Raw genomic sequence first — 27,344 nt, forward strand, 5'->3', positions numbered from 1 at the left:
CTGCCTCTTGTGATGGAGTCCAAGTGGACTCCTTCTCTGGTGGAAGGTGATTACTGCAGGTCTACAGACCCTTTTTGTTTCTTCAGCCTTCAGGAGCAGCACAAACCACTCTCAGCTGAGGAGCAGTTACAAACAGTGCATGGCTGAAGAGGCTGTAGTGTCTATTGCACAACTTTACCTCGACTCACTGGTACCTGTGGCAGTAACACTGCACAGAGTCAGTTCTTTGAAAAGGAGCTTGTGGCAAAGGCTTGAATAATTCAGGTACAAGGGTTGGATTTCAGGAGTCTTAAGCTTCCTGCTTTCTGAAGTTGTTTATCCAAGAGAAATAATATCAAATATCATTATTATTACAATTGCATACAAAGATAACAGAATCCATACCAGGGGAATACTGAAATCTATGTCTTAGATTTGTCTTTGCTTTCATTGTATAAAGCTCAGTTGCAATATCTAATTACTAATTAAAAAAAAAAAAAAGGCTTCAAGAGAAGCAGGAGTTTCAGAACCACTGACAGCAGGAAGTTGGTGACATGAACAGAGAGTTTACCTTTCAGGGTTGAACCAAGCAGTAACTTCTACGGCTGCAATTAAGCTGCACACGTGTATGGGTTGTTCAGCTGAGAACTTCATAATGTTGTTACAGGAATTCATAGCAATAAAGTTTGATTCAACTGAGTAGCAGGCTTTGCCCTTCAGTAACACTCAGCTTGTCAGCTTGTGTTATTTTCCTACCAGTAGCTCAGTACAGGGAAACTTGGGTCACATAAGACCCCCGGAAGCAAAGGATGAGTGTCCACTATGCTGAAGCCAGAGGTTACTGCTCTAGGAAGTTCAGAAACTACTGCTAGCAGTCTTTGGATCCCTGAAATGAGATGCAGCACAGCACTTGTACTTATTTTGTTACTTGTTCCTGCTTATAATATGGAAGTGCATACTTCAGCTGGACAAAATCCTCTGACTTCTTGCTGTGAGAGCCTTCACAAGCAGGACAGAGAACCTTAAGTGCCCTGCAGCTGATTAGAAAGGACAGTTTAGGTGAATGCTATCTCACTGCCAGAGCTGAGCTAAAAGGAACTCAGTCATCAGATGCTTCCAGCTGCAATAAAACAGCATTGGATTCCAGCTCCTAGTAAGCTCGGTCTGCACTGGAGGGCCCTGCCTGCTGCCTTACTCGGCCGCCCTCTAGCGAGGGAACTTTGGCCTCACGCCTTTATAAGGGGGAAATTTCGTTGCCATCAGACCAGTAGCAGAGCATTAACTCCACCGTCATCCCTTCACAAGCTCCAGTAACATCTCACTACATACTTCCACGTGTAGTAACTAAGAGACCCAGGCCCACAGCATCCTGTTTATGGAAGTGCTAAGCATTTGTAGAATGCACCTTCAAAATAAGTTCAGAGCTCTGTACTTGAACCACAGTGCTCAGAAAAGCTGCTGCTGCCAACTAGATGGGAGCTTCAACACCACTCTTATTAAATACCAGGCTATCATTCAGCAACAGCCAGACTCAGGTCTGTATACGTACCTCAGAGCATGCCACAACCATCAGCTGAGCATTTGGAAGGTATGGGATCTCTGCTTACTTCATTATGGGTATTAACTAAGGTAAGCACCCACCTGCCAGTGGCAGGTTATTATTCCCCCTCCCCTCAATATTACCTTAGTTCTGCTGACCTGGTGCTGGGGGAAGTGTCTCAGTCTACTCCAACAGTGCCCTGTAGACTGCTGTTCTCCACCAGCAACAAGTGAACACTGTTGGTTAGTGCTCACAGCTTAGAGTAGGGATTACCTGCATGTAAACATATCTAGGCTCCAGCAGATCTATCAGCACATTCACATAAATCACAGTTACATGACATTAAATACTTCAGAGATGTATTGCTCTGCACAACAGAACTTCAGGTCAGTTTATTTGAGAAGCTGTATCTACATAGAAATACATTAAGTACATCAGAGTGAGACCGCTTCACTACACTGAAGCAGCAAGGCATCATCAGGACAGGAGATGAGTTAAAGTATTTTCCTTCTTTCAGCTTTCCCTTACAGCTCAGTAAAGTTCATCTCTACAGCAAACGTCTCACTGTAGACTTTCCATGTTTTTGACTTGTGAGGGTTATCCAGCTCGTTCCTGGGAAGGTACAGTCTGAAAGATAAAACCCAATAGTATTTCTTAGGGCCTGAGGAATGCTTTTCCATTAAGATTGTGGAGAAGGCTTGAAGCTTGGCTCAAGAGTATTAACTACAGGCCTAGATCTTAAATTCAGACAGACATTTAAGTAATGGGGATGAAATAGGCATGGGGATTTGGACATGAAATAGCTCACAAATACACAGCCAACCTGATGATTTGTGGTCTATTCCACCCAGGACACAACCATCACAGTAAAATTAGTGTTATGTCCAGCTCAAGGCCTTTCAAGGGAATAGACACCTGTTTAATGACTGACCTCATGGCACACGCTTAATTCAGTATTCAGTCAAGCTCAGCCACCATGTTCTCCCCACCCCTTCTCCTTTAATGCTTACCAAATTCATTTCTAGCAATCACCAGATAGCACCTGCACTTCACCTTTTGTTATAACACTGCTGCAGAGCTACATGACCACAGGCACACATTCCTCCTGCTGCTAGATTTGTGTAAATGACTATCTCAGTTCCAGCAGTGTGCCCTTGTGGCCAAGAGGGCCAATGGCATCCTGGGGTGCATTAAAAAGAGTGTGGCCAGCAGGTTGAGGGAGGTGATCCTCCCCCTCTACTCTGCCCTGGTAAGGCCTCATCTGGAGTACTGCGTCCAGTTCTGGGCTTCCCAGTACAAAAAAAGACAAGGATCTGTTGGAAAGAGACCAGCAGAGGGCCACAAAGATGGTGAAGGGCCTGGAGCATCTCTGCTATGAGGAAAGGCTGAGTGAACTGGGTCTGTTCAGCCTTGAGAAAAGAAGACTGAGAGGGGACCTGATCCAGGTCTATAAATATCTGAGGTGTGGGGGGCAGAGTGGCGAGGACGGACTCTTTTCAGTGGTGAGTGGAGACAGGACAAGGGGAAACGGCTGGAAACTGCAGCATAGGAAGTTACACACAAATGTGCACAAGAACTTCTTTACAGTGAGGTGACGGAGCACTGGAACAGGCTGCCCAGGGAGGTGGTGGAGTCTCCTTCTCTGGAGATGTTCAAGACCTGCCTGGATGCCTACCTGTGTGACCTGCTGTAGGGAACTGCTTTGGCAGGGGGTTGGACTCGGTGATCTCTGGAGGACCCTTCCAACCCCTACAATTCTGTGATTCAGTTCAAGTGCAAGGTGCATTGCTGCATAGCAAATTAGGATTAGTGTTATAACTCATGGCTCCTCAGACTGACAGGATAAATTCAGTAAGGTTTGTTCTTTCACAGTTGTGGAAAGAATTATACCTGACACTTTTAAGTTCATTGTTCTGCTATCTAAACCTACCTATTTTAGTAGACAGGCCAGAAGGAGCTGAAGTCTCTTTACTTCTCTATCACTCCCCTAGCAAGGCAGACAAGCCCGGCCTTTGCTGGCAGGAGCTCCCCCAGGAATTCTGGTCTCAACAACAAGCCCACAAAAGTTTTTAAACTTTTAACAAAAGCATGAGAACTAACAAGTTAAAAGCTTTTTTAGGATCCAAAACACTGATATCTAACTTTTAACATTTGCCTCTTAGCTGCTAAATTCAAGTTCCAGCCTCAGTCAGTTGTGCTATTGACATTTGAATAGTTAACCACCTTGAACAAAAAGGTATTATTAACAATAGAATGCTGGGAAACAAACCAATGGATTAAGATAATTGACAGGACAAGGGGAATGATTTTAAACTAAAGAGAGGAGAGATTCAGATTAGATATTACGAAGAAATTCTTTACTCAGAGGGTGGTAAAGCACTAGCACAGGCTACCCAGAGAAGCTGTGAGTGCCCCATCCCTGGAGGGTCTCAAGACTGGGTTTGGGGTTCTGGGCAGCCTGAACTGCTGGGTGAAAACCCTGTCCACAGCAGGAGGTTAGAATGGCTTGGAAGGGATCTTAAAGCCCATCTAGTTCTACGATTCTATGTTTAATCCACTTAGCACAGTACAAGTGTGTGCCAAGTACCTGCTCAAAAGTTAGAACTGGAAATCAGAAGGCCATACAGAAGCTAAAGACTGGCTTGATTAGCACTCTATTTCAGCTCTCAGCACTGTGTTCAGTAACTGCCAGCTCTGTTCATACACCAGCTTCTGAAGGCAGCCACTGTGATCGCTTACCTGTTATTTTCAATAAAGGAAGTGTTGAACCAGAAGAAAAATGGGCAGTTATCATAGCCTTTTGGAAGATCCTGGAAGTAAATACTTCATTTAAGGAACAGTTTTTGCAGACACAAGTACTCATTTGTCCTCAGTTTGACTTACAAAACTGGTGTGCTAGAATCAGTACATTTAACAAGACATATCACACCCAGATCACATTTTTCATTCAATTTGTTCCCAGCCACCCAAGCTTAACATAAGATCCATATCAGAAGCAGCAGGCGCTCAACTAAGATGCTTCAGTTGCTCTGTATGAACAGCCACCCCATCTGTACAAGCTACTGCAGTAACACTTGCTATGTTGTCACTGCACTGTAGCAGCTCTTGTTTGGCTCATTAGGGTCCATTCCTACACAAAAGTAAGCAGGGGGGGGAGAAAAATAAAAACAAAACAAAATCAGGCTTTGCCCCACAGAGCCAGCTGGCATTTGCATTGCTGCCCTGCCTCAAATTGAAATGAGGATCTTAGTGCTGTTGTACTTACAGAGTTAGATTCAAATCTGACTTTCACATCACCACTTATGACAGGGCTGTCTTCCAAGCCAATGACTACAGAGTCACTTTCAGAATCAAAGAAGAGCTAGGTAACAGAGCAAAATATGACATTTATGAAAACCTACCACACAGACAGAAGGTCAACTGATGACAACAAAAGCTACAAATCATCACGTATAAATACAATAGCAGTGCTAGAATATTAGCCAAACATTTAAGCTTCCCAGGTCAGAGCGAGCCATTACGTACATTCAAGTGTCTTCTAGGAAAGCTTTTTGTACCTTACACTATTCTTCCTAAGGCTTGGCAAAGCTGCATCTTTTTGAAGTTCATACTGTCTATTTATTTAGATAGTTTTATGTCCAGTATCCAGCTTCTGTGACTCAGCTGACAGTTTCATGCTCTCACCTTGCAGTTTCCTTGAGTGGCACACACACATTCCAACACAACTTGCTTTTTCATTATTACCTGCACCTTCATATCAGTTCCATTGCCTTTCCCAACTCCTAGGAAGAAAGAAGTTGCATTACACTGGAGCAAAACATCTGCTGAAAACTACGCAGAAATCAAAACCAAGTACATCAATCTTATTCAAAACTGCCTTGCTACAGACTTCAGAGAACTCAAACCCTGAAAGTAGCTTGAGCTGCAGAGTCTGAGCTTGATTTTGAAGCACCAGTGAATCCTACTAGTGGAGCAGGAACGTGTAGTTCTATCACTGAACAAGAACAGCAGTTCAGGCCCCCTAGAAAAAAAATAACACCAAACTTCTGGTACTAGTTACCAGTTCATACAGAAACTTCTGTATATCATGCTGAGAAACTGCAGCTCCAGATGTTGAGTTGGATCCACTAATCCTACTTGCTAATTGATTACTTATCCAAAACAGCAGCTTGCACGTAAAGCACCGTTTGACCACATACCCAGGAAGTGACAAAACAAGGTAACTGCACTTCAGATTTTGTTTTCAAATCTGTGCCACTGAAATTCAAGTCACAGTATGTCTGCATTCCTACCACAGGCTTAATAAGAGTCAGAACAGAGATCAGCTGCCTGTGCTAAGAAACCATCACCAGATAGAAAGGCCCAAATTCAAAAGTTCTTACCATGTATAGAGTGGATTTTGAGGTTTTTTATTTTGAGTTGTCTCTCTGGTGGGAGTTTGAAGTTATACTTGTTTTTCAGGATCTCATAATACCCAACATACCTACTCTGTAATGCAAAAAACCCAGACACATTATGCAGTTTCTGTATCCCACACAGACTAATTCCAGGTAGAAGGATTAAGTTGGTCTGCACTGAGTTCTTCTCTCAAGTCCAAGGCTTAAAAGAAACTAAGCCATTTGCTTTTTCCTTCCACAATTGAAGCATGTTGTTGTTAAAGCTCTAAACAAGCTTTACATCTATCTCTAAACAGTATTTATACTTAGTGTTTTAAGAAGAAATCTCTAGAGATCAGCAAAAAGCATGGAACTTTGTGCTTAGACATTTTACCCCTTAAAAAGCTCTAGGAAGCTTTTACTTTGAAAAAGCACCAACTGGAGGAGTAATTACCCTTCCATTCTATTTTATACCAGCAACTAGAGTACCTCTGCCAACAGCTTCATCTCACAGTACACAGTGAATCAGGATCTGTGGAGATGTTCTAAATCTAATCAGGAATGGTCCTGGGCAGCCTGCTCTGGCTCACCTTACTTAAACAGTGGGGCTGGATTAGATGGTCTCCTCATCTTAGAAGGCTGGGAGCCCAGATACCATAATCACATTTAATACTGCACTCAGAAGCAGCATAAGAAACGGGCTGTAATAAGGGCATATAAGAAAGATGCAATGCAACCCTACTAGTTGATAGTCCAATCCCTAAAGAAAAGAGTACAGTAGTAGGAACCTACATCTCTGAAGCTGCTCCATCTCTGCCACCTTGTTTAAGTGCTCATAAGGCTAGGGTTAACTTGGCTCATTACAAAACCTGCTCAAACTTACCTGGGATGGAGTTTCAACTCCTTGAAATTTGGTACTTGTAGTTCTGTCAGTTCTTCTTTCCCCAAAGTAGTCCAAACTCTCCTATATAGGAAGATTTCAAGAGTGAAAAATACCTCACCACCATTCCCCTCCCTGAGGCTAACACAAAGCAGAGTTAAACTAATCAATCCCAAAGGAATACAGAAGAAGATACACAAGTTTCTCTGTTACCTTCTAGCTAGACTGTAGCTGACTTCCTAACGAGTAGCTTTAAGTCCACCATTCAGAAAGCAAGCTGGTAAAACTCTTTGAAAGAGGAAAGCAACATGCTTAAGCAATTGTAGAACCATACACGTTTCTCAAGTTACCCGTGGCAAACAAAAGCTGAACATTGGTTTGTGGAGATCTACACTAAATTCAGAAAAGCAAGAGGCCAAGCTGATACATGCTCCACACAGATCACCTACAGCAGACCTGAGCCTTCTGCAACCCAGGTTTCTGAGTCTGCAGCAGAGATTTGGCAAAGCAAAGCAGAAGAACATGGCTGCTCTGACTGCAGACTTGCTGATCTCCTTTCCCCCAGGACGTTCAGGAAGGCTTCTTGCTGTAACACTGGCAATCAAAATAAAACCACAAGCAGTTCTTGATGCCTTGCACACCTTGGAAGGAGGGCAGGGAACACAACTACACAAGGCTACTTAAACAGAGACTGGCTTTAGTAGTGGATGCAAGGAAGCCACCTACAGTTTTGAAGAAGTTGCTTAAGATCCTAGTTTCTAAAGAAATGCTTTAGAGGCCACTCTCCCTGATCAGGAATAATCTCAAACAAAAAGTTCACACAGCTGTAAGACTTTCTTTTTTTTTTTTTGAATACAGACTCATAATATTCTTAGTTTATATCAATGCATTTCACTAAGAAAGCAGATTCTAACGAGGGTATTCTGACTACTGAAAGAAGCAGAAATAAAAGCTAGTTTTTACCTTTGCACTCTCAAATTGGTCACTGTGTATAAGCCAGGTACAGACCATTGTTCCAGTTCTACCTGTATTAGAAGTAAGAGAAACTGAGTTATATGAGCTCAAAGATTTGAGAATTAGTTTTGTGAAAATTAATTCCTAACTTAGAATAGGGGTAACAGGAAATAAGTGGCACACAGGTAATCAAGAATCTGTATTTCTGAGAAGAATAAAACACTGTGGTTTGTTACCTTGCTTACTGAAAGCAGTCCCTGTAATTCTTTATGGTATTACTTAAGATATTTAATTGGTCAGTAACTGCATCCTCTATTTAGCAGTGGAGAGAGTCAAGCACATCTTACCAAGTCCTTACACACTACAGCACCAGCCAGTGCCAGCTGAAGTCTCACAAGGTAACTTCTCCACTCCACCTTTCCCCCCTCAGCCCTACTAAAGCAGCACCAGGACTACTAGCACACAGTCTCCAGTACAATCTCGGTCTCAAATTCGTGCCTGAAGCCACATCATCCCTCCCTACCCTTGTTCTTCAAGCTGGTTTTGGCTTGCAGGTAGGTTCAGCTTTCAGTTTCATTAAGCCTTCTAAGCTAAGTTTTCAGCTGTGGAGAAAAAGTTTTTTGTAGACATCTGGCTCAAGTGAACCAGAATTTGTAGTCACCTGATGCTACATCTAAAAAATGTGACAGAAGTTTTCAGGGCTTGTTCACACAGCCACTAATGCACTTCAACAGCTCCTGCACTACTTCAGATTACACACAGCACCCACAGGTCACCTTATGCAGGAGCTCACACAAAAACTTGTCCCCACAAATCTACCACGTACTCTTTCTCAATGCCTTGTGTGCCTTAAGGATCCAGCAATACTTTGGACAACCCCCCACAGAAATTCAGCAGCTCAAAGTATGTTGCAGTGCAAAATACTCAGTATGGATCACTGGCTGGCACAAAGCTAAAGCAGCAGCTTCACAGTTGTAGCAGCAACATTAGTAGCTCCCTGTCCTCAGTCCCTCCTACCAGGAGGGCCAGGACAGCAGGAACTTACAGAGGAATTCAGGTTACCTCTTTCCATAAAATAGCAGCTGATTTCTTAAAACTATTTCAGAACACGTGTGCAACACTAAACAGCATCACACTGTTGCCAGTCACAGTGCCTGTAGAATCTGACGAATTAAACCATAGAATAGATGGGTTCAGAGTACCAGACTATCCTTAAGTCATGTTTTAACAAAGAATGTGCAATTTGGGGCATACACAGGCTGTATACAAGAAGCCTTACCCTTGCCTCCTTTACAGTGAATTGCTATGATATTCTTCTCATCTTGACTCATCCATTCACTGACACTGGCAGTGAATTTCAGCATGTCCCTAGATGAGAAGAAAATTAGTGCAGACAAAGCAAAAGCATGAAAAGTTATACTGGTGCAAGCACTCATTAACAAGACTCACTGTAATGCTGGAACATTGTGGTCATCAATAAAGATCCTTTCTACCCTGTAGTGGAAGTACTTAGGGTCATAGCCTTTTTCACCTACAAAGTAAGAGCTGGTGTTACACCAGGAAGAGCAACAAAAGCTTGCAACAATGAAAGTAGCTTGTGATAAAGACTGCTGGTCTGAGCATAAAATAGTGTTTAAGTCCTTTTGATGCATTTTAAGTTCCTGAAGATCTGATAGCATCAACACCACACTTTGAAGTGATACTTTTCTTTTGAGCAGTCTTTCAATCATCAGCAACAAAACATACTTACTGCAGAGATTGTAGACTTTATAGTGGTCTGCATGCTTGGTGTCCAAAAACCTTGCAACTTCCTGAAGTAACAAGAAACAAGTTCAAAGTAATTAGTGCTCTTGTCCTTGACCAAGAAGCCTTTTCATCAACCCAGTAGTTCAAATTCCTGTCTCAATTCTGAGACAGCATGACTGTGATTCAATTCCTTACTCTACATATTTACGTAAAGGTATCAGACAGCACAGCTCTACATGAACAATAAGCTCTTAAACATTGTCATGATTACATAGCTCATATTATTCACACTACCACTAGCCTGTGAGAGAATTGATTTGGTTCACTGAAAGATTCCTCAAGAGGTGAGACATCAGAACATCAGTCTGTCCACATTACAAGATGCATCTTATTAGGCTGAGACTAAAACACAGCAATGCAGCACAGGGGAGATCACTATTAAATCATTCTGACCAGCCAAGCTCAGGACTAGGATTCGATAGTGTAATCCACACACAAGTTAGTTCACATGCAAGTTCCAGTTCACCTAGAAGTGAAACAGCATTTAGAAATACTAAACCTGGCAATGAGAGATTCTTACCTCTATAGGATTCCTATAGAAAGACTGCTTCCCAGAAGATGGAAAAGACATTGCAATAACACGATCTGTGGAGAAAACAGCAATCAGAAGTAACAACATGGAGGCAGCCCCCCTCCTCCCTCCCCATGTCCAAGAACAATTTGACTGAGATCATTACGAAATAATTGATTCCTACCCTATGAGCACACTATTTAGGAAAAGCACCTAATCATTTCCTAGAGTTTTTTCCCCCCACTCCCACAATTAGCACAGCTAGAGCAGGCTAATAGACCTTTCTGAAGGATTAGTTACCAGTAAATGCCAGCCACCATGGACAAAACCCCTCCAGTGAGTTAGTCAGTAGTTACATAGCTTCCCTAGGCCTCAGAACTGCTATCCTAGCAGTTCTACCTATAGCACAACTACCTATAGCACATACAAGCTCTCTCCCAGAAGGCTAACCCTTGAAAGCAGTAGTTACTTCAGTGTTAGTAGCCAATTTCATGCTGTGAAGTTTCATTTGTTGTGATAGGATTTCTACCAACCAGTAACATAAGTGAGATCCAGATCAAAGCCATCTTTCATGTAACGCCTTTTGTTTTCAGAGACCTGTGAAAATGGAGCAGTTGCTCAAGAGAATGACACAGATCAACAAGTGTTGTCTATTACTAGGAAAAAAATAAACCCTGACTCTGAAGCCAAGTCATGTTTCAGAACCTCATTTTATTTTTGCAGAGTTCACAGCATTACCTGAGAACGAGTTTGATTGTGTTACTTGAATGATCTCCTATTATCTAAAATAATTTTTGCCTTGATGTACAGAAGTGAAAAACACTGAAGATTCTCCACAAGCTGCACATGAATGGGTCTTTGCTACTTCAGTGTTTGGGAACTGAATGAAAGGAGGAGAATGATTAGGGCAGAATATTTAGGTATTTACTGCTGTGTAAAGGGTTGAACTCTAAGCTTCAGATTTCACTTTAGTACCCTGATGAAAGTAAGAGGCATCTAAAACAGACAGGGCTTTAATGCAGCTAACAGATGAGCTGCTTTGTTTTCCACCAACCTCTCCTCAGCCAAGGAGGAACCTGCAGTCCATGAACCACGCAAGCCAGCAATGACCAAGACACACCACAGTGTCACAGTCACTGATATTCTGGCTCTGTAGGTCAAGGAGCTTCTTGCTCAACTAGAGGCAAGAATTGCTAGTTCTACTGCAGTCAAAGGCAGAACTGCAATACCCCACCAAGGACACAGAACAGGCACGTTGCTTCTGCTGTATTATCTGTTTCAGATCAATATGCTGCAGACAGATTTGTTGCTTGCTGTTTTTTTTGACAGTTGCCTAGAGAAAGGAATAGTAACAGCTGCCTAGATATACTACTAGGCCAGCTTACCATTCTTCTGGTTACCACTTCAAGTTGTTTCTTCTGTGAAGCCAGGCGAAATATTCTTATTAAGATGACAATTCTCAGAACTCGAAGGAGAGTGACCATTCTAGATGAAAGAGATGAATTGTAAAAAGAAGTGTTGAGCCTAAACGTAAAGCTCAAAATTATTCAAAAGCTGTTTCAGAGAATATTAAAAAAAAAAAAAAAAAGCTTTGTTTCATGTAAAAAAACCAACGCCTGAAGTACCACACTTTTATTGTTGATGGTGCTAGTGATGCATATTCTGAAGTAGTAACAGAACTAGAAAGTCCCAGAGTCTATTCTAGGAACTTTCTCAGCTATCTCCACCCAGCAAGTAACAAATTCCCTTAACACTGCTAATTATCCCTTGATACTGAAGTGTACACTTAAGTGGAACCAGCCACCTGACAAACAAGCTGAAAAGAAGTTAAATAAGCTAGACATGCTTCAACAAGAAACATTTTCTTTAATCAGTCAACAATTTGACAAATTTGAGAAACTTTGAACTCCCTCTGAACTTTGGATCAGGCAAGATGCTTATGTGAGTAACTACAGAAACAGGGGGAGTTGCTTCAGCATACCCTTAGGGACAAGGGCAAACAAGCACTCATTTCTTAAGGAGGTACAGAGCACACATTTTTAAGGAGTACATACATGTTTCAGGTCCTGTTATACCTAAGGTAAGAACTTCAGTAGATACCCACAGTTCTCCACCAACGTAGAGCTTGTGGAAGTCAACCACACACAGAGTTGTCCCAGAAGCTTGCTAAGTTTCAATTTCTCCCCAGCTCCTTCCTACTTCAAGATAACTCTGCTATTGTTTCAGAGGAATTCCCTTGAACTAGAAGCCAGACAAGGACATGAACTAATACTAGACTGAAGACACTAGAGCCCCCTCCTCTGCTTGAACCACAGCTTACATAAAGAGTTTGCCCTCTGCCCTTTTCAAAGGCAGCTAGTTAAGCAGTAGTTTGCAAGTAGATACCCAACTCAGACATCCTTTTATTGGTCAAGAGACACTTGCTCCAATCCACACTATCTAGATCAGGTTCTAAATAGACACCCCTTGATGAAAGGATGTGATGTTGCCTCTCTGGACTGCCACTGAAATCTAACTTGTACGACAAGTTGTCACCCACAGAGAGCACTCGACAAATCTCCAAACAGCCTGAACAGATTTTAAGACTGCTGTTCATATCCTTCAGAACCATGAGGAAAGAAAGGCAACAAAAGCTCAGGTAAGCTGCTGGGAATTAGTTTGATTGTGTGGCTGCAACTGGAGGATTAGGTGGGAAGACTCAAAATTGTCTCAAAATTTGATATTTGGCCACGTCTACGGCATCTGAGCAGGACTGAAGAGCTTTTAACAGAAGAAGTCTTATGGAGAGCCTCAGGAGTTGCATGGGTGAGATAGCAGGTCCCAGCTGAATATCCCAGCAGGATTTTTTGTGTTGCACTAGGCAGTGCAAAAACTGAGCTTGTCCTACAAGCTCCATCAAATCAGAATACAAGGTACTTGCACACCAACCCACACCACCACAGAACAGCACAGAAACACCCCTCTGCCCCCCACCATTCGCTTTTAGTTACAACAGTAGGTGTTTAGATCATATCTGCCTTTGAGACAGGGTCAAGCTACAACACAACTGTAAGCCTAAAGAATAAGACGACTTTCCTTTGAATTCTGTACTGTGAAATACTATCACAGCTATATCTGTCATCTAGCAGACACTCACCTAGCCTAGATATGCCAAGAACATTCTTTACTGCCCATCATGGAAAGCTCACACTTAACAGCTGTCATACCATTCTTACCTTGGCATCTGATCTGTGGCAGCAAGGTCAGAGAAGGAGTAGGTCATATTAATTAGCAGAGTGCCCACTACTATGAGTGCATCTAAAGTATTCAGTTTGGAGCGGAAATAGTTCCTGAAGCTGAAAAAAAAAAAAAAGAAAAGCTTTTCTTCTTAGAAATCTAGGCACAAAAGACCCACTATGAGAGCAGTCACAGCAAAACCAGTGCCATTTCCAAGCACTTCAAAGCATTCTACAGATTAGCCTATGAAATAATAACAGCCAGTGAGCACAGCCAAGAGAAGATGAGGCTCTTCTCCATAAGAAGTCAACCTGCCTATCGTTCCAAGCTTGAAGCATTGCTCTTACTGCTTGAGGTCTTGCCACACCATTTGCTTGTGTCTTACCCTTCAACAAACACTCTCATGAGAACATCAACGAGGAAGAAGAGTGCTATAGCCAGGGAAACACCTTCAAGAATCTCTCTAATGCCTCTTTTCTTCTCACTGATGGCCAGATCCACAATCACAACTACGATGTCCACAATGATAAGCACAACCCCAAATACTCTGTGAGGGAAAAAAATATACAAGTTAATTTTAGAAACAGCAAATAATTAGTGGAATACACAAACTGGAGATTACAAATCTAGGTTTTTATTTTAAGCTTATACAGAGATTGAGTCCTGCTTGTGTTACAGCTGAAAGATTCAAATTGCATTTTTTAAGTGACCTGCACAAAATATACCATCCACGTGGAACTGTACATTTTTAGACTCAACAGTAGTTATTAATCAATAATCCCATATCTATCCATGTATGATGCCAATCTGAGTGCTTTAAGGCACAGAAGCACCAGTGCTGCTTTCCAGCTTACTCACTTTCCCTCCCACGTGTAAGGAAGAGCAGTCCCTCAGAAATAAGCATATTTAATGGTTCACCCTCTTGTAGCACCTAGACTGTATACAGCAGACCAGATGTCACAGGCTTTTATACAACATTAAGAACCCTTATGTCAACAAATGACAGTAACACTTACAACTCCAGCTTCCCATTCTCTTTGGAGAACACAGACATCTGTGTAAGACATCCTTCTCAAAGAAACCTCCCCTTTGCTGGAGGGAATAGATTCAGTACTTCCCAGAGAGAGGCTCAAGTCTCAGAGTTCCTACAATAAAAAGAACTACTTCTATCCTTCCCACATCATTACAAGCATAATCTTTTACCTGAATCCAAATGACATCACAAACGGGGAAATTTTTCTCCTAATGGTACTGCAAGAAAAGAGAATCAGCATCAAGACAAGTGACAATTTGCTACTGATTAAGCCAGAGTACCACTGTTACTGAAGTTCATTTTTTTATTTTCAGAACTGTGTCATTGATATAAGAGTATTCAGCTGCATTCTTGAAGCAAATACATTAAGGCAGTGTTTGGAAAAAAAAAATCTTCCATCACTCAAACAAGAGGTATTTTATCAGCTACATCCTTAAAAAAAACAGTACTATTCTGTCAGTATTGTTCACATATTTGTCCTGTTATGTATGGTTACTGTACTTCCCCATCACCATCCACACCATTGGAGACACCCTGTTAGAGGAAACGTTCACCAACTCAGTGATTTATATTGCACCTCAATCTCATCTAAACTACTCGTTTCCTTTAGGGCAGTTTGAGCACTACATTTCACTTGGTGACAGACCTTAACTCCATTATCCAGTTTAAGACAAGGCTGAGTATCTTTGAAGTGAAGAGGAAGCATTTTGATGGGCGCACTGAGTTAGTCCATACTCCTCATTATTAAGTTTAAAGTTCAAAATATGAACAAGTAAACAGCTACACCTTTGAGACAGAAAGGTGCTGCATCCTTAACTTGGATGGGAAAACTGAGTACTGTAACTACAGTAACAAGCTTTATTTCCAAGGCAATGTAGCATACAGAAGATTCTCCTTGCACTGATGTATGTCCAGGATGCAAGGAAAACAATGCAATGACTACATTATTTTGTGACTTTGTCTTTGTCCAGCTAACCCTATGATATACGTATAGTATGTACAGGAAGACTTCAGCTTCCACAGCCCAAGGACAAGCACCTTTATTGGATGCACTATAAAGGTACTCTACTCTGGCCTGCCAACATCTTTGATCAGTTAAAAGCACAAGAGTTGCTTGCATATTTAGTTTAAGCCTTTATGAAATGCACTTCTAAGCACCTTGACCTGAATTCATACAATTTAGGACAATGGGAGAGGAACTGAGATAACAGGCTTAATCTTACTGTTCTTACTGATCACTAGCAGGTTCAGACAGTTCATTCTTGATGATGCTTACCATTTGCTCCAGATACTCATTCACCTGATTTTCTCACCAGCATTTCCTCAGTGCTCTCCCAAGCCAATTCTTTTGGGAGAACACATATGCAGTGCAGTATGAACTACCTATTTTCCACTCTGTGACAGATTTGTTGTTAATTGGTGAACTGAGCTTTCATCTCCATAGGTATTAAGAAGCTTTGTGAACTTGCATGCAGTTATACATTAGAGCAAATCTTGGTATCAAATGACATACATCTTCAAGGTATCAAGATAAGATCAGTGCACTGGTATCAAAATAATTAAGGCTTATCATTAACTTCAGCACACCACCTGCCTTCTCATTTTGGCTCAGGCATTCTCACTTTTGGGGGGGGTAAAAAAAGGCACTTAGTCTCTCATTAGCTTACTTGGAACAGCTGTCCTGTTCATTATCCTCATCACGACCATCATCAATCTTTATCGTGGGCTCATTTGCTTTTGGAGAGCTGGCAAAGGAACAGCACAAAAAAAAAAAATAATAATCACATACCAGTACAGATGTCAACTTTGTATATTGCTACCTTTCATTATTTCAGATAAAGTAGCATTAACTACTGTCAGCTGAGCAGCAAGGAGCAACCTGGGCAAGAGCACAGTAGTAGTACCAGGGGAAGAAAGACTTGCCATATGTTGGCACAACAGAAGCCTTTGGTTTGTATTGACCTAGTTCCACTTAACTATCCACCTACCAAAGTTCTCTTTTGGGGAAGGAAGGGAAGATATTTTATTAAGTAATAAGACAAAGGACTTTGAAGTAAAGCATCCAAAAGTCTGTCAAGAACTTGAGACAAGTCCAGACTCTGGAAGTGCTGGAAACATGCATATGCAAAAGAGTGGGGGAAAAAAAAACCCAAAACTTCAATCTTACTACAGTAAAGTACTTGTTCATAGAATGCTTGCTAGGAGAAGCCTTAGCACAGCAATGTTTTTGTGCTGAGCAGGATACCAGACCGGAAACTGGAAGACCAGGGCAGCAGCGGCTGCTGAAAACTTGTGCAGTTGCTGCTCACCAGAACTTCCTCAGAAGAGTCTCCTTAAATCAGGATTTTGTTTAGCCACCTAAATGCTTCAAATACCACAAGATGACTTCATAGAAAGTCAAATGTAATAGTCAAATCCAACGATTTGCATTTTTAACCTACTGTGCAGAAATAGTGTATTGCATAAGAGCACAGCCATAGTGTTTGCTGCGGCTCTGTCTCTGGCATCATTGCTACTCACACAGAAGCAACCATATGCACAGTATTTTCCAGCTCCAGTATCTCCAGGCACTGGCAAGCTTGCTCTGTTCCCAGAACTAAGGCTCTGGAGGTATGTGACCATTCAGCTCTGTTTCCCAGCTGTTCTCACAGGACATTCATTTCAGAGTTATCTGCTTAGCGTGGGCCGAAACATTTATAAGGATGTGTTACTGCTACTATAGCACTGAAGCTGCAGATCACTTGCTTGTACTTGTATACAAGTGAAGGGAACTTAAAGCCAGCTTTTTATCCTCTACTCTGAGAGAAATAAGATAAGAATGAGCTACAACAGTGTGTTGGGCTAACATAAGAAGAAAATAGAAGCCAACTCCAAGGACACTATTTATACTGTGCTCTCACACAGTAATTCAGATCTGAATAAAGCTCCCCTAGCAGATAGTTTTACTTTACATCTAACTGTTGCCCAAACTAGAAAAAGCTTTCTGCTACAAGATCCTACATCTAGTCTTCAAACACAAGGAAGAAGACAAGAAAATGAAGGCATACTACAACCTATTTCCTGCCTATGTACTGTCTAAAGAGTACACAAGTTTTTCTAACTGAATCACAGAATGGCCAGGGTTGGAAGGGACCTCAAGGATCATGAAGTTCCAACCTTCCTGCCACATGCAGGGCCACCAACCTCCCCATTCAATGCTAGATCCAGCTGCCCAGGACTCCATCCAACCTGGCCTTGAACACCTCCAGGGATGTGGCATCAACAACCTCTCTGGGCAGCCTATTCCAGCATCTCACCTCTCTCTGTATAGAATTTCCCCGTGACATCCAACCTAAATCTCCCTCTCTCAACTTAAAACCATTTCCCCTTGTCCTGCAGTTATCTACCCTTTCGAAGAGTTGATTCCCCTCCCCACTATAGGCTCCCTTTAGGTACTGAAATGCTGCAATGAGGTCACCCTGTAGCCTTCTTTTCTCCAGGTTGAACAAGCCCAGCTCCCTCAGCCTGTCTTCACAGGGGAATGACAACTTCAACTGCTCACAGTTAGAGCGAACATCAGACTGGAAGACTGTAAGGAGAGCAGAGCAATGCACTAACTACAGATCAGCTTGACAGTGGCTCCCAAAAGCTAGAAGAAAGCAGACTTACTGCCCTCAACTTAGCACACCAGGGCAGGTTAGTTGTACTTCCTCATTACAGTTCTCAACCACTTGTAAGAAGCCCAGCACAAAAGCACATTCCTATCAGAGATATCACTCCTCAAGAAGCACTGTTCTCAGGGTGGAAGAAAAAAGAAAAAAGAGAGACCGTGTATGAAGTGCTTGAAGTTTATACAACGTATCTCCTCTTTGTTACGTTCAACTAAGTAAGGAATGCTAGGCAGAAGGCTGCATGCAGTACACTGCAGCTCTGAACTCGTGCACCAGTGCAGTTCATTCCACTCACCTCGAAGCTTCAGTGAGCTCTGACCCCTGTTCATACCTCACAGTCGTCATTGTGGTTTTTCTTGCTCTGCTGGCATTAAGAGAAGCACATGCAGTTAGATAGCAGTACAAGCAGCATTCACATTTTTGCCTATAGTAGCTCTATGCGCTATGAGAGGGCAGGCCTGTGCTCCCTTCTCAAGCCCCTTCCCTCACAGGAGAGGACAGAGGAGCCACCGCTCTACGCCACAACCCAGCACATCCAGCACGCACAAGAGACGACAGCTTTGTTATCTCGGCACCATCCTTTCCCCGCTTCCAGCCCGTCCCCTGCTCCGGCTGGCAAAGCCAGGAACCCGGGTAGCAGCGCAGCGTGACGCCCACACCTCACCCCCGGCTGCCGCACCCAGCTCGTCCGATCCCGGGCTGCGAAGCCCCGCCCGGCACAGCCTCACCCGCCGGACTGAGGAGAGAGGCGGCTCCGAGGCGGGCTGCGGGCCGGCCCCGCTCAGCCCCCTACACTCTCCGCCCAGCAGAGCCCCGCGGGCCGAACCCCGGTCGTCGCCAGTCACGGCCCCGGCCACCTCCGGCGGTGCCGGCCCGGGAACTTCCCCGAGCGCCCTCACCTCGGCTCGGCCACCCTCCTCCGAGCTCAAAGTCGAGCCCGGACACCCGCCCCCGGCGCCCCGCGAGCTCAGCGGAAAACTGCGTTAAACTTCCTGAGGACAGCCTGCCCACCTCCCGAGCGAAGCCCCGCTCACCCGCCGAGCCGAAGCGGAACCGCGAGGCGGGAAAGCGCTGCGGCCCACAGCCCGGGACGCGGTTAAAAGGGCCGCGGGGCCGCACCTGGGCTGGGCCGAGCCGGGCCCGACTGCTGCCATGGCGACGGCCTCGCTCCTCCGCCCGCCTCTGCCGTCCGCTACGGCCGGGAGCACCTCCTGTACGAGAAAGGCTGCGAGCCCTAGGGCTGCTCAGCCTGGGGAAGAGAAGGCTGAGCGGGTATGCTGTCCAGCTGGATGTGGCTCTGGGCAGCCCGGTCTGGTGGTTGGCAATCCTGACTGTGGCAGGGGGGCTGAAACTAGATGATCATTAAGGTCCTTCTCAACCCAAGCCTTTCTGTGATTCTGTGATCTTACCAATGCTTATGATCTTACCAGTGCTTATGCACTGGGTGGGAGTCAAGTGGATGAGACCAGGCTCATTTCAGAAGTGCTCAGTGACAGAACAAGGGGTAACGGGCACAGTCAGACGGACAGAGCACTGAACAGCCTGCCCAAAGAGGTTGTGGAGTCACATTCACAGAATCACAGAATCACAGAATGGCCCGGGTTGGAAGGGATCTTAAGGATCACGGATCTCCAACTCCCTGCCAATGCAGGGCCACCAACCTCCCCATTTAATACTAGACCAGGCTGCCCAGGGCCCCATCCAACCTGGCCTTCAACAAATGGGGCATCCACAACCTCTCTGCACAGCCTGTTCCAGCACCTCACCACTCTGTAAAGAATTTCCCCTGACATCCAACCTAAATCTTCTCTCTCTCAACTTAAAACTATTTCCCCTAGTCCTGCATTTATCAACCCTTTCAAAGAGTTGATTCCCCTCCTGTTCATAGGCTCCCTTTAGGTACTGAAATGCTGCAATGAGGTCACCCCGCAGCCTTTTTTTCTCCAGGCTGAACAAGCCCAGCTCCCTCAGCCTGTCTTCATAGGGGAGGTGCTCCAGCCCCCTGATCATCTTTGTGGCTCTCCTCTGCACCCGCTCCAGCAGCTCCCTGTCTTTCTTGTACTGGGACTCCAGACCTGGACACAGTGCTCCAGATGGGGCCTCGCAAGAGCAGAGAGGGACAATCACCTCCCTGTCCCTGCTGGCCACCCCTCTTCTGATGGAGTCCAGGCTACCATTTGCTTTCTGAGCTTCAAAGGAGATATTCAAGACCTGTCTGAACTTCTATCTCTGTGGCCTGCTGTAAGGAACCTGCTTTAGAAGGGTGTTGGATTCCATGATCTGCAGAGATCTCTTCCAACACCAACAATTCTGTTATTCTGTGACATTCAGCCCGTGCAGTTGGGCTGAATCAGTCCTCCCCTGAGAAGCCTGCGAAGCAGCACGTGGTACACGGCTGCTCCGTTACCATATATCAAGTAATCTACAAGCTGCCCGTTAGCATGAGCACTCTGTGGCAGAAACCTGCTTCTCACTAACGCTGGGGCCAGCTCTGCCCTTTTCCAGCGTTTTGCAGCACGCTCAGCAGCAGAGGGAGCTCCAGGAGAGCGCTTGGGGCCTGCTTCCACAGCTGCAAGGTTGGGCAGGCAGGTGGGGCAGGGAGCAGCAGTCTTTGCAGAAGGAAATAACATTTTCAAGGCGAGCACTGAGTAAGGGACTGCTGGACAAGCTTTTCTTGAAGGCTTCAGTATTTTTGTTTTCAGTATTTTGCCTGAATTATGTCGCTCTCCTATAGATAAAAAACTTCTCAGCAAGAGCAACTCTTTGAAAGGGTAGATCATAGCAGGACAAGGGGAAATGGTTTTAAGTTGAGGGAGGGAAGATTTAGGTTGGATGTCAGGGGGAAGTTCTTTACAGAGAGAGTGGTGAGGTGCTGGAACAGGCTGTGCAGAGAGGTTGTGGATGCCCCGTCCCTGGAGGTGTTCAAGGCCAGGTTGGATGGGGCCCTGGGCAGCCTGGTCTGGTATTAAATGTGGAGGTTGGAGGCCGTGCCTGTGGCAGGGAGATTGGGGATTTGTGATGCTTGAGGTCTCTTCCAACCCAGACTATTCTGTGATTCTGTGAGAAATGAGGCAGTGGCACAGACTGCCCAGGGAGGTGGTAGAGTCACCGTCCCTGGAAATGCTCAAGAACTGTGCCGATGTGGCACTGAGGGACACAAATCAGTGAGCATGGTGGGATGGGTTGGTGGTTGGAATAGATGATCTTGGTGATATTTTCCAACCTTAATGAAAATAAGTCTATGAAAGTGGAACATTTCTGGACATTTCATATCAGAATAAGTAGTTTCCCCTTCAGGTCTATTAATATCTGAAAAAGTAGTTATTACAGACCATACTAGTCAGCGATGAGCTAAATACATTTTGGCTATTCAAATAATTAGAGAAACAGCTAAACATGGATCAAAGCTAAGCTGGAGATGAGAAGAAGCATTAGATTAACTTCTTAACTCTGAAAATAACGGCAGGTCATTTGGTACAGGTTTGATCCTGCAGACCCTGTGGGATTCTGTACGTTCCTTTCAGCAGGATCTTGTGGCTGTGGGACACCTTTGTGGGGAGGACTGTATCACAGAAGAGTGTGCAGATCTGGGAATTTGGTATCCTCTCTCCTGGGCCTTGTAAGCACCAAACTGTGAAGGCTGTTGAAGTGGATTTTGCACTAACAACCTACAACGATCAATCCAAGCAGGGGCTGGAGGCTGGCAGGCTTCCAGTTTGGCACTCAGGCTGAATGCGAGTGCCAAAAATACAACAACTTCCTAGAGGATGCAGATGCAGTTAGAATAAAAATCAATCAAACAAACAAACAGTTTTTCTCATTTATTGCCAGTGATTGTACCATAACTTGCTTTCAGTACAGCTAATCCAATGGCTCTAGCAGGTTTGCCAACTCTGATGTATCTTCATGAGTTTCCTGATGGTCAATCTGTTTTCTTAAAACTACGACTTCTGAAGTCAGAGGGCTAAGGTAAAAACACCACATTTAGCTTCTAATAAAATTGATTTTCAAGCTCTCAGCTGGTGGAGAAAGATGTATAAATATGACCCAAGGTTCATGAAACAGAAAATAAAAATAAGCGTTTATAGTATTCTGTTTTTTAAATTCAAGTCTTGTAAATCAGTTTTGTTGTATTACGTTGTTTAATTCATTTAAAAACCCCTCAGAATCCAGTTCTGATCCCTGGATGATTACTCATAGGTGTAAAACAGCAGAATTGACAATAAAATACAAAAAAAGATTGAAATGTTCAGTAAATAATCCAGTTATACTGGGTAGGAGCAAGATGAAGTGTGTGTATCTCAGAGAGGTGATGACATATTTTAAATTCCAAAAATAACAGAGAAGCATGATAAACAGAATCTCTGAACTTGACAGACGTCAAGATAAGTAGGTACAGATCATTTATATCTGATACCTGTAAGAGAGAGAGCCAAGCAAAATAATGAGCTTTTTATTCTGTTTTGGGATAACAGAAGTACGGAGATAAGGAGAGGGGAAGGGGGATCAACTCTGTGCCAGTATCCAAAGCAGACAGATGGGATGGCCTGATGGTGCTAGCTCTGTTGGTTTGGCTCTCAGAAAGTCAGAGAAGGGTAGACAGAGGCTTCAATTGATAGAATATTGAAGAAGCTCAGCGATAGTAATAATAATTAATGCCTGTCAACGTGGGATTATGAAAAATAATTCCTGTCAAATTAATTGGTATTTCAAAAACAAGATTGCAAGTTTTACTGATAAAACACAGGTATTTTGTTGCTTCTGTGAACAACTGTCTGGGTAGAGTATTGTATTTGATTACAGAGCTTGAAGGGCATGAAATCAATGTGGTTCACACGACTTTAATGAAAACCTTGCACACTAATCTTAAAATAAATGTAAAAGGAGAACGATCCTTAAGCAGTTCATTCCCAAAGAGATTCTGCAGGGACTGGGTGTTGTCTACTGTTTAGCACTGTGTTGGGCTGTTTTGTTTTGAACCATGCCCCCAAATAAAACCTCCACTGATAAAGTTTTCAGCTGACACAGAGCTTGGAGAAGCGGTCAGTTACAAGAACTGCTGCCAAGCACTGATTAATTGTAACATTTGGTAAGAGAAGATGAATGAAGAGCTTGCATTCCGTACATCCACTGCCAGTCTTGCAACGAAGGACCTCAGGGTGGTGCAGCCTGCAGACCTGAAGGAACAATGCAACATCTTTCAGAAAACAAAAGTCCTGGTCATCTTATAGTCTCACTGTCACTGAGAGACATTAGCCACCTGAATGAGGAATATGTGTATGTGTCATAAAGCTCATGAGCATTTCTAGATTAACCTGTCATGTGTTGCAAATCCTGACTTCAGTGATTAAGACCAAGGCAGATCAGACTTAGAGCACCAGTGATCGTTTTGTGAAAACAAGTAACTGAAAAAATCTGGCTTAGCAGTAGGGAGCAATCAGCTGCAGGTGGTCTTTCCATATGTGGCAAAATGCATAACAAGATTCTTAGATCCACAAACAGGAAAGATGTGAGGCTGAGGGCATTGCTGGAGCTACTTGGCTCCTGTGTTCTCTCAGTTCTCTAGTCGTGATAGCCACAACTCTAAAAAGAAAAAGAACCATGATGAGAACAAACGACTGAAGTGTAGCTCATCACATCTGAGTCTAAGAGCTCAAAGCTGTGCAACTTATCCAAGGTAAGGGATGACTTAGCACTGTTGGTCAGGCTAGTTCCAGAAAAACATCTAGGGAACCAAAAGGGGATGAAGGCAGATGTAAAAAGATCCACCTGCTTAATCCTGCAGGATATGAAGCTTTTTGGGGGCACTTTGGACTGCAGAGGTCCTCAGAACTTGCTGTTCTGCTTCTGGCATGCCTTGGGCTGTTCTGGCCTTCTGTGTCTGCTCCTAATGGGGCAGATCAGATCAGGTTCCCAAATGTAGGCAGAGAAGTACTGCGTTACCCGCTCAGTAAAGCCCCTGAGTCCACCATAGACCAGCCGAAGCTCTTTGAAGCTTTCTGTACGAGTTCTGCATTAAGCAACTCTGAATCAGCCCAGGAGTAGAACTTGCTCTTGCTTTTCCCAATTGGAGGCAGGCACAGAGCTCATAGTTGCTTGGCTTTAAGCAGAGAAAAACAAATTTGGCAGAAGAGGGCTCACAGAGTAAGGCATCATGAGAATAAAAGGCTGGAGGATGGGCCTCGGCAGATTCTGACTCAGGGCAAATAACAACAATAATAGTAATAATAATAATAATAATAATAAACAATGAGAGTAATTAAGCACTGAAAGATCATGCAAAAGTCTGTGGTTTGTTGTTCAACACGGAATATTTAACAACAAAATATCTTTTTCTCAAAGAGATGCTTCCGTTCCAATGGGAATGAGTTAGGTCAGGGGAGTTCTCTGACCCGAGGTAGGTAGGAGATCACACAGATTATCCACACGTTCCCTCTGGCCTGGTGACTAATTCGCTTTTGTACAGCTATTCCTGATGTAAATGAGATGGGCTCAGACCTGTGCTTGCCCTCAGGGGCTTAGGAACTAATTATGTTTGTTGTATCAACCCATTAGATACTCATAGGCTGCATATAGGCTTCTTAGACTGAATTATGTCTTCGCTCTTTGAACGTTATCAAAACATTCAGATCTGGCACGTTTCAAGGCCTGCCACCATCATTCCTTTGTGCATAGATTTCTGTGGTTATCCCTTGCTAACAAACCACAAACTTTTCATACGTAGGTCCCGGTTTCGGTTATTTCATAGATTGAAACTACAGTGGCTGACGTCATCACGACGTTTTAAATTTATCATACTTTCGTTGAAGTCCTTTATGGTTAGAATTAAAAATCAAAACAAAACTGTTTCAAACCTCATAAATTAACTTTGTTAAAAAACAAAACCAAAAACCCTAGCAGCCCACATTCCTCCAGAAAATGCATAGCAGCTGGCTCACTGAGAGCCTGCAGGCTGCTGCTGCCTCCACACCTGCAGTGCCTACAAAGAACACTGGTTTGTTGTCTCTTCCAGTGAGCAAGATGTTCATGGAAGGTGGGAAGTGGTGGAGAGGCACAGAAATAATGGCAAATGCATACAGCACCTGGGTTCAGTGCAAATGAGCTGTTTTGCTTGGAGCTGGCTCTGGACTGCTCTGAATTTTCCTAGGGAGCGGGTAGGTAGCCAGACTCTTGCTGTGAAAACCTCAAGTCTGTAACTCCTTTGAAGCCTTGGAGCAGCTGGCTCATTTCTTCCTTAGTGCTTTAAGAACAAACAAACAGCCAGGAACTTGTTTGGGAGAAAAACTTGTCCTGAGAGTCTGGGGATGCCACCTCTGTCTTCCAGCAGCAATGATATTCTATTAATGCCTAGGGGGAGATGAGTGTCCTTAGGGTATCATCTTCATGTCTTCATGCTGAGCAGCTCTGGGGAAGCCCAGCAAACCACAGCTGCAGGAATATCCAGAGCTGTCCCAGAGCCCCTCTGCTCACTTTTGTCCACTGCTTTCCATTCTTGCTGTGCTGGCTGTGCATTTAATGTATGAATAGTAGTTTTTTTACGACTGTTATTCAGCACCTACGTACTTTTGCTGGAAGCAGGGAAGAAGAAAGCAGGGTGGGGAAGTTTTTATTTAATGAAATGGTTATTATTTGCTGACAAGATCACTGAGTGTCTTGTGAAGAGGGAACTTGGTCTCCTTCCAAGTAACCAAACAGGAATTTGCACTGCAGTATGTGTGTGAAGCACGTGTATTTCAGACCCAAAAAAAAAAGTACAGCCCCATTGCCTAGAGACTTCAACATCTGTGAGGACGCTTTATTGCTCACACTGTCCGCGTTCTGCACGATGACTTGGTCGTTTCACCTCAGGGCCAGTGAAGCGGTGCAGGAACGTCTCCCTGCTGGAGCTGCCTCATGGGAACTAAACCTCGTGGCAACCTCTCTCCAGTACTTCAGGTATTCCTGACTCTTCTTCTAGCCTGGGCAAATAAATTCATCATGAAATAGATATGCAAGGAACATGTTCCAGCTGACCAGGATTTTCCCATGCAGACACTATCGAGGCTATCACCACTGCAGTCCTGAACAGAACATGGGCGTTCCGGGCCTCTGGGCTCTGAGAGGCATTTGGAGGTCCCTGAAGAAGGGTTGGACTTTGAGTTCTGCTCCTACAAAGTGGCAGTCACTTAACATACATGCAGAGGTTGTTCCCCAACCAGGTTTGCAGCCCCACTGCCCCATTCTACCGGGACCAGCTGGAGTTGGAGATGCGGGGTCTGATGGTCTCCATGGGATGCTGCAAACACCCATGGCTGACCATATTGCTCTAATGCTGCTGCTAACTGCTGGCTGGAATCCAATGTGCTTCTCTATCCAGAATCAAGATACGTCCATGAGTTGAGGGGACATGCATGCTGGCCAGGTAGGCAAGAGCGTAGTTTGGTGTGTGTCATCTCAAGCACTGTCTGACTTGCTCAAGCTGAGAAAGGGACAACGTGGATAAAAGCAAGAGAAGAGCTGAATGACACGGGACACGACCCCAGGGAACAGCAGGCAGACTCCATGTGCTCAGGGGCATCCAAAACAGTCTCAAAAGCCTGCCTCAAAACAAGGGTAGTGAATAAGTGGTGAGAAGAGCACTGCTTACATAACCCTTTTGTGATGAGATGGGTCAGCAGTTCCTGATGAAGAAGACAAATTGAATTTTTAAGAAATAAACATCACTGCTGTGCTTTGTAAGAGCTGTAAAGTCCTGTTTAGTGAAGAGTATCAGAAAAGTTTATGAAGGGCTCACTTATATACCTTGTCTTTTGGCCCCACTGCCCCTCCTCTGACCTCAGCCCTGTAAAATGGAGCATTCCTGCAATTGTATTTAAAATAATCTGTAATTCCTTGGCCATAATGCAACTGGATGCACTCATCTGTTTGCTTTTTTCTCTCTTCCACAAATGTCCTTGTTTGTGTTAACTAGCAAATCCCATCATCCAGCTCCGAGGAGTTACACAACTGTAAACCGTCTGAGATTTCAGCTGAATATCAAATCTTGCTCAACTCCCCTGCATTCACTTCTTGGTTCAAACTTTCAGCTCTTTCGGCGTTACGGCTGCACTGTGCTTTTTACATATAAACCAGATCAAACAGCTAAAGAAACACCCGACCACAAAAGCTGCATTCATTCCACCTTGCAGGGCTTACTGAAATGAGCCTGGCCGTATTAAATATGAGATAAAACTCCCACGGGGAGCATTAGTCTGAGTGATTCATATACACACTTCAGCAAGTCAGTCTTGTTTGAGCTCCATGGTCAGATAAGGTGGGTAATGGTGCACAACCAGCAGAGTCACTCTCATTTGGAGAGCACCACATAACTGTTCCTTATTCTAACTGTGAGGCAGCAGGGTAAGAGCAGTATTAGGTAAC

At 43.9% G+C, this 27,344-nt stretch overlaps 1 protein-coding gene across 10 annotated transcripts; it reads right to left on the reverse strand.

Moving 5' to 3' along the window:
* Positions 1-1,881: 1,881 nt before the first annotated feature.
* On the reverse strand, positions 1,882-19,114 carry LOC128074765 (phosphatidylinositol 3,4,5-trisphosphate 3-phosphatase TPTE2-like). Of its 10 annotated transcripts, none has more exons than XM_052670851.1 (19): positions 18,957-19,114; positions 18,241-18,306; positions 15,963-16,040; positions 14,466-14,513; positions 13,648-13,809; positions 13,262-13,381; positions 11,432-11,531; positions 10,580-10,643; positions 10,056-10,120; positions 9,480-9,540; positions 9,179-9,260; positions 9,009-9,097; positions 7,739-7,800; positions 6,779-6,859; positions 5,902-6,007; positions 5,204-5,301; positions 4,785-4,880; positions 4,259-4,329; positions 1,882-2,146 (listed from the first exon to the last, which is right to left on the reverse strand). In XM_052670851.1, the coding sequence occupies exons 1-19, from the start codon at positions 19,097-19,099 to the stop codon at positions 2,044-2,046; spliced, it is 1,695 nt and encodes a 564-aa protein (XP_052526811.1). In that variant the 5' UTR covers positions 19,100-19,114; the 3' UTR covers positions 1,882-2,043. The 10 variants fall into 10 exon arrangements, with proteins under 10 accessions (XP_052526811.1, XP_052526810.1, XP_052526813.1 ...); XM_052670850.1 differs by having other exon boundaries at positions 18,241-18,309; XM_052670853.1 differs by having other exon boundaries at positions 18,980-19,047.
* Positions 19,115-27,344: the final 8,230 nt, after the last annotated feature.

This window comes from Tympanuchus pallidicinctus, unplaced genomic scaffold (genome assembly GCF_026119805.1).
Source record: "Tympanuchus pallidicinctus isolate F22 unplaced genomic scaffold, pur_lepc_1.0 scaffold11, whole genome shotgun sequence".
NCBI lineage: Eukaryota > Metazoa > Chordata > Aves > Galliformes > Phasianidae > Tympanuchus > Tympanuchus pallidicinctus.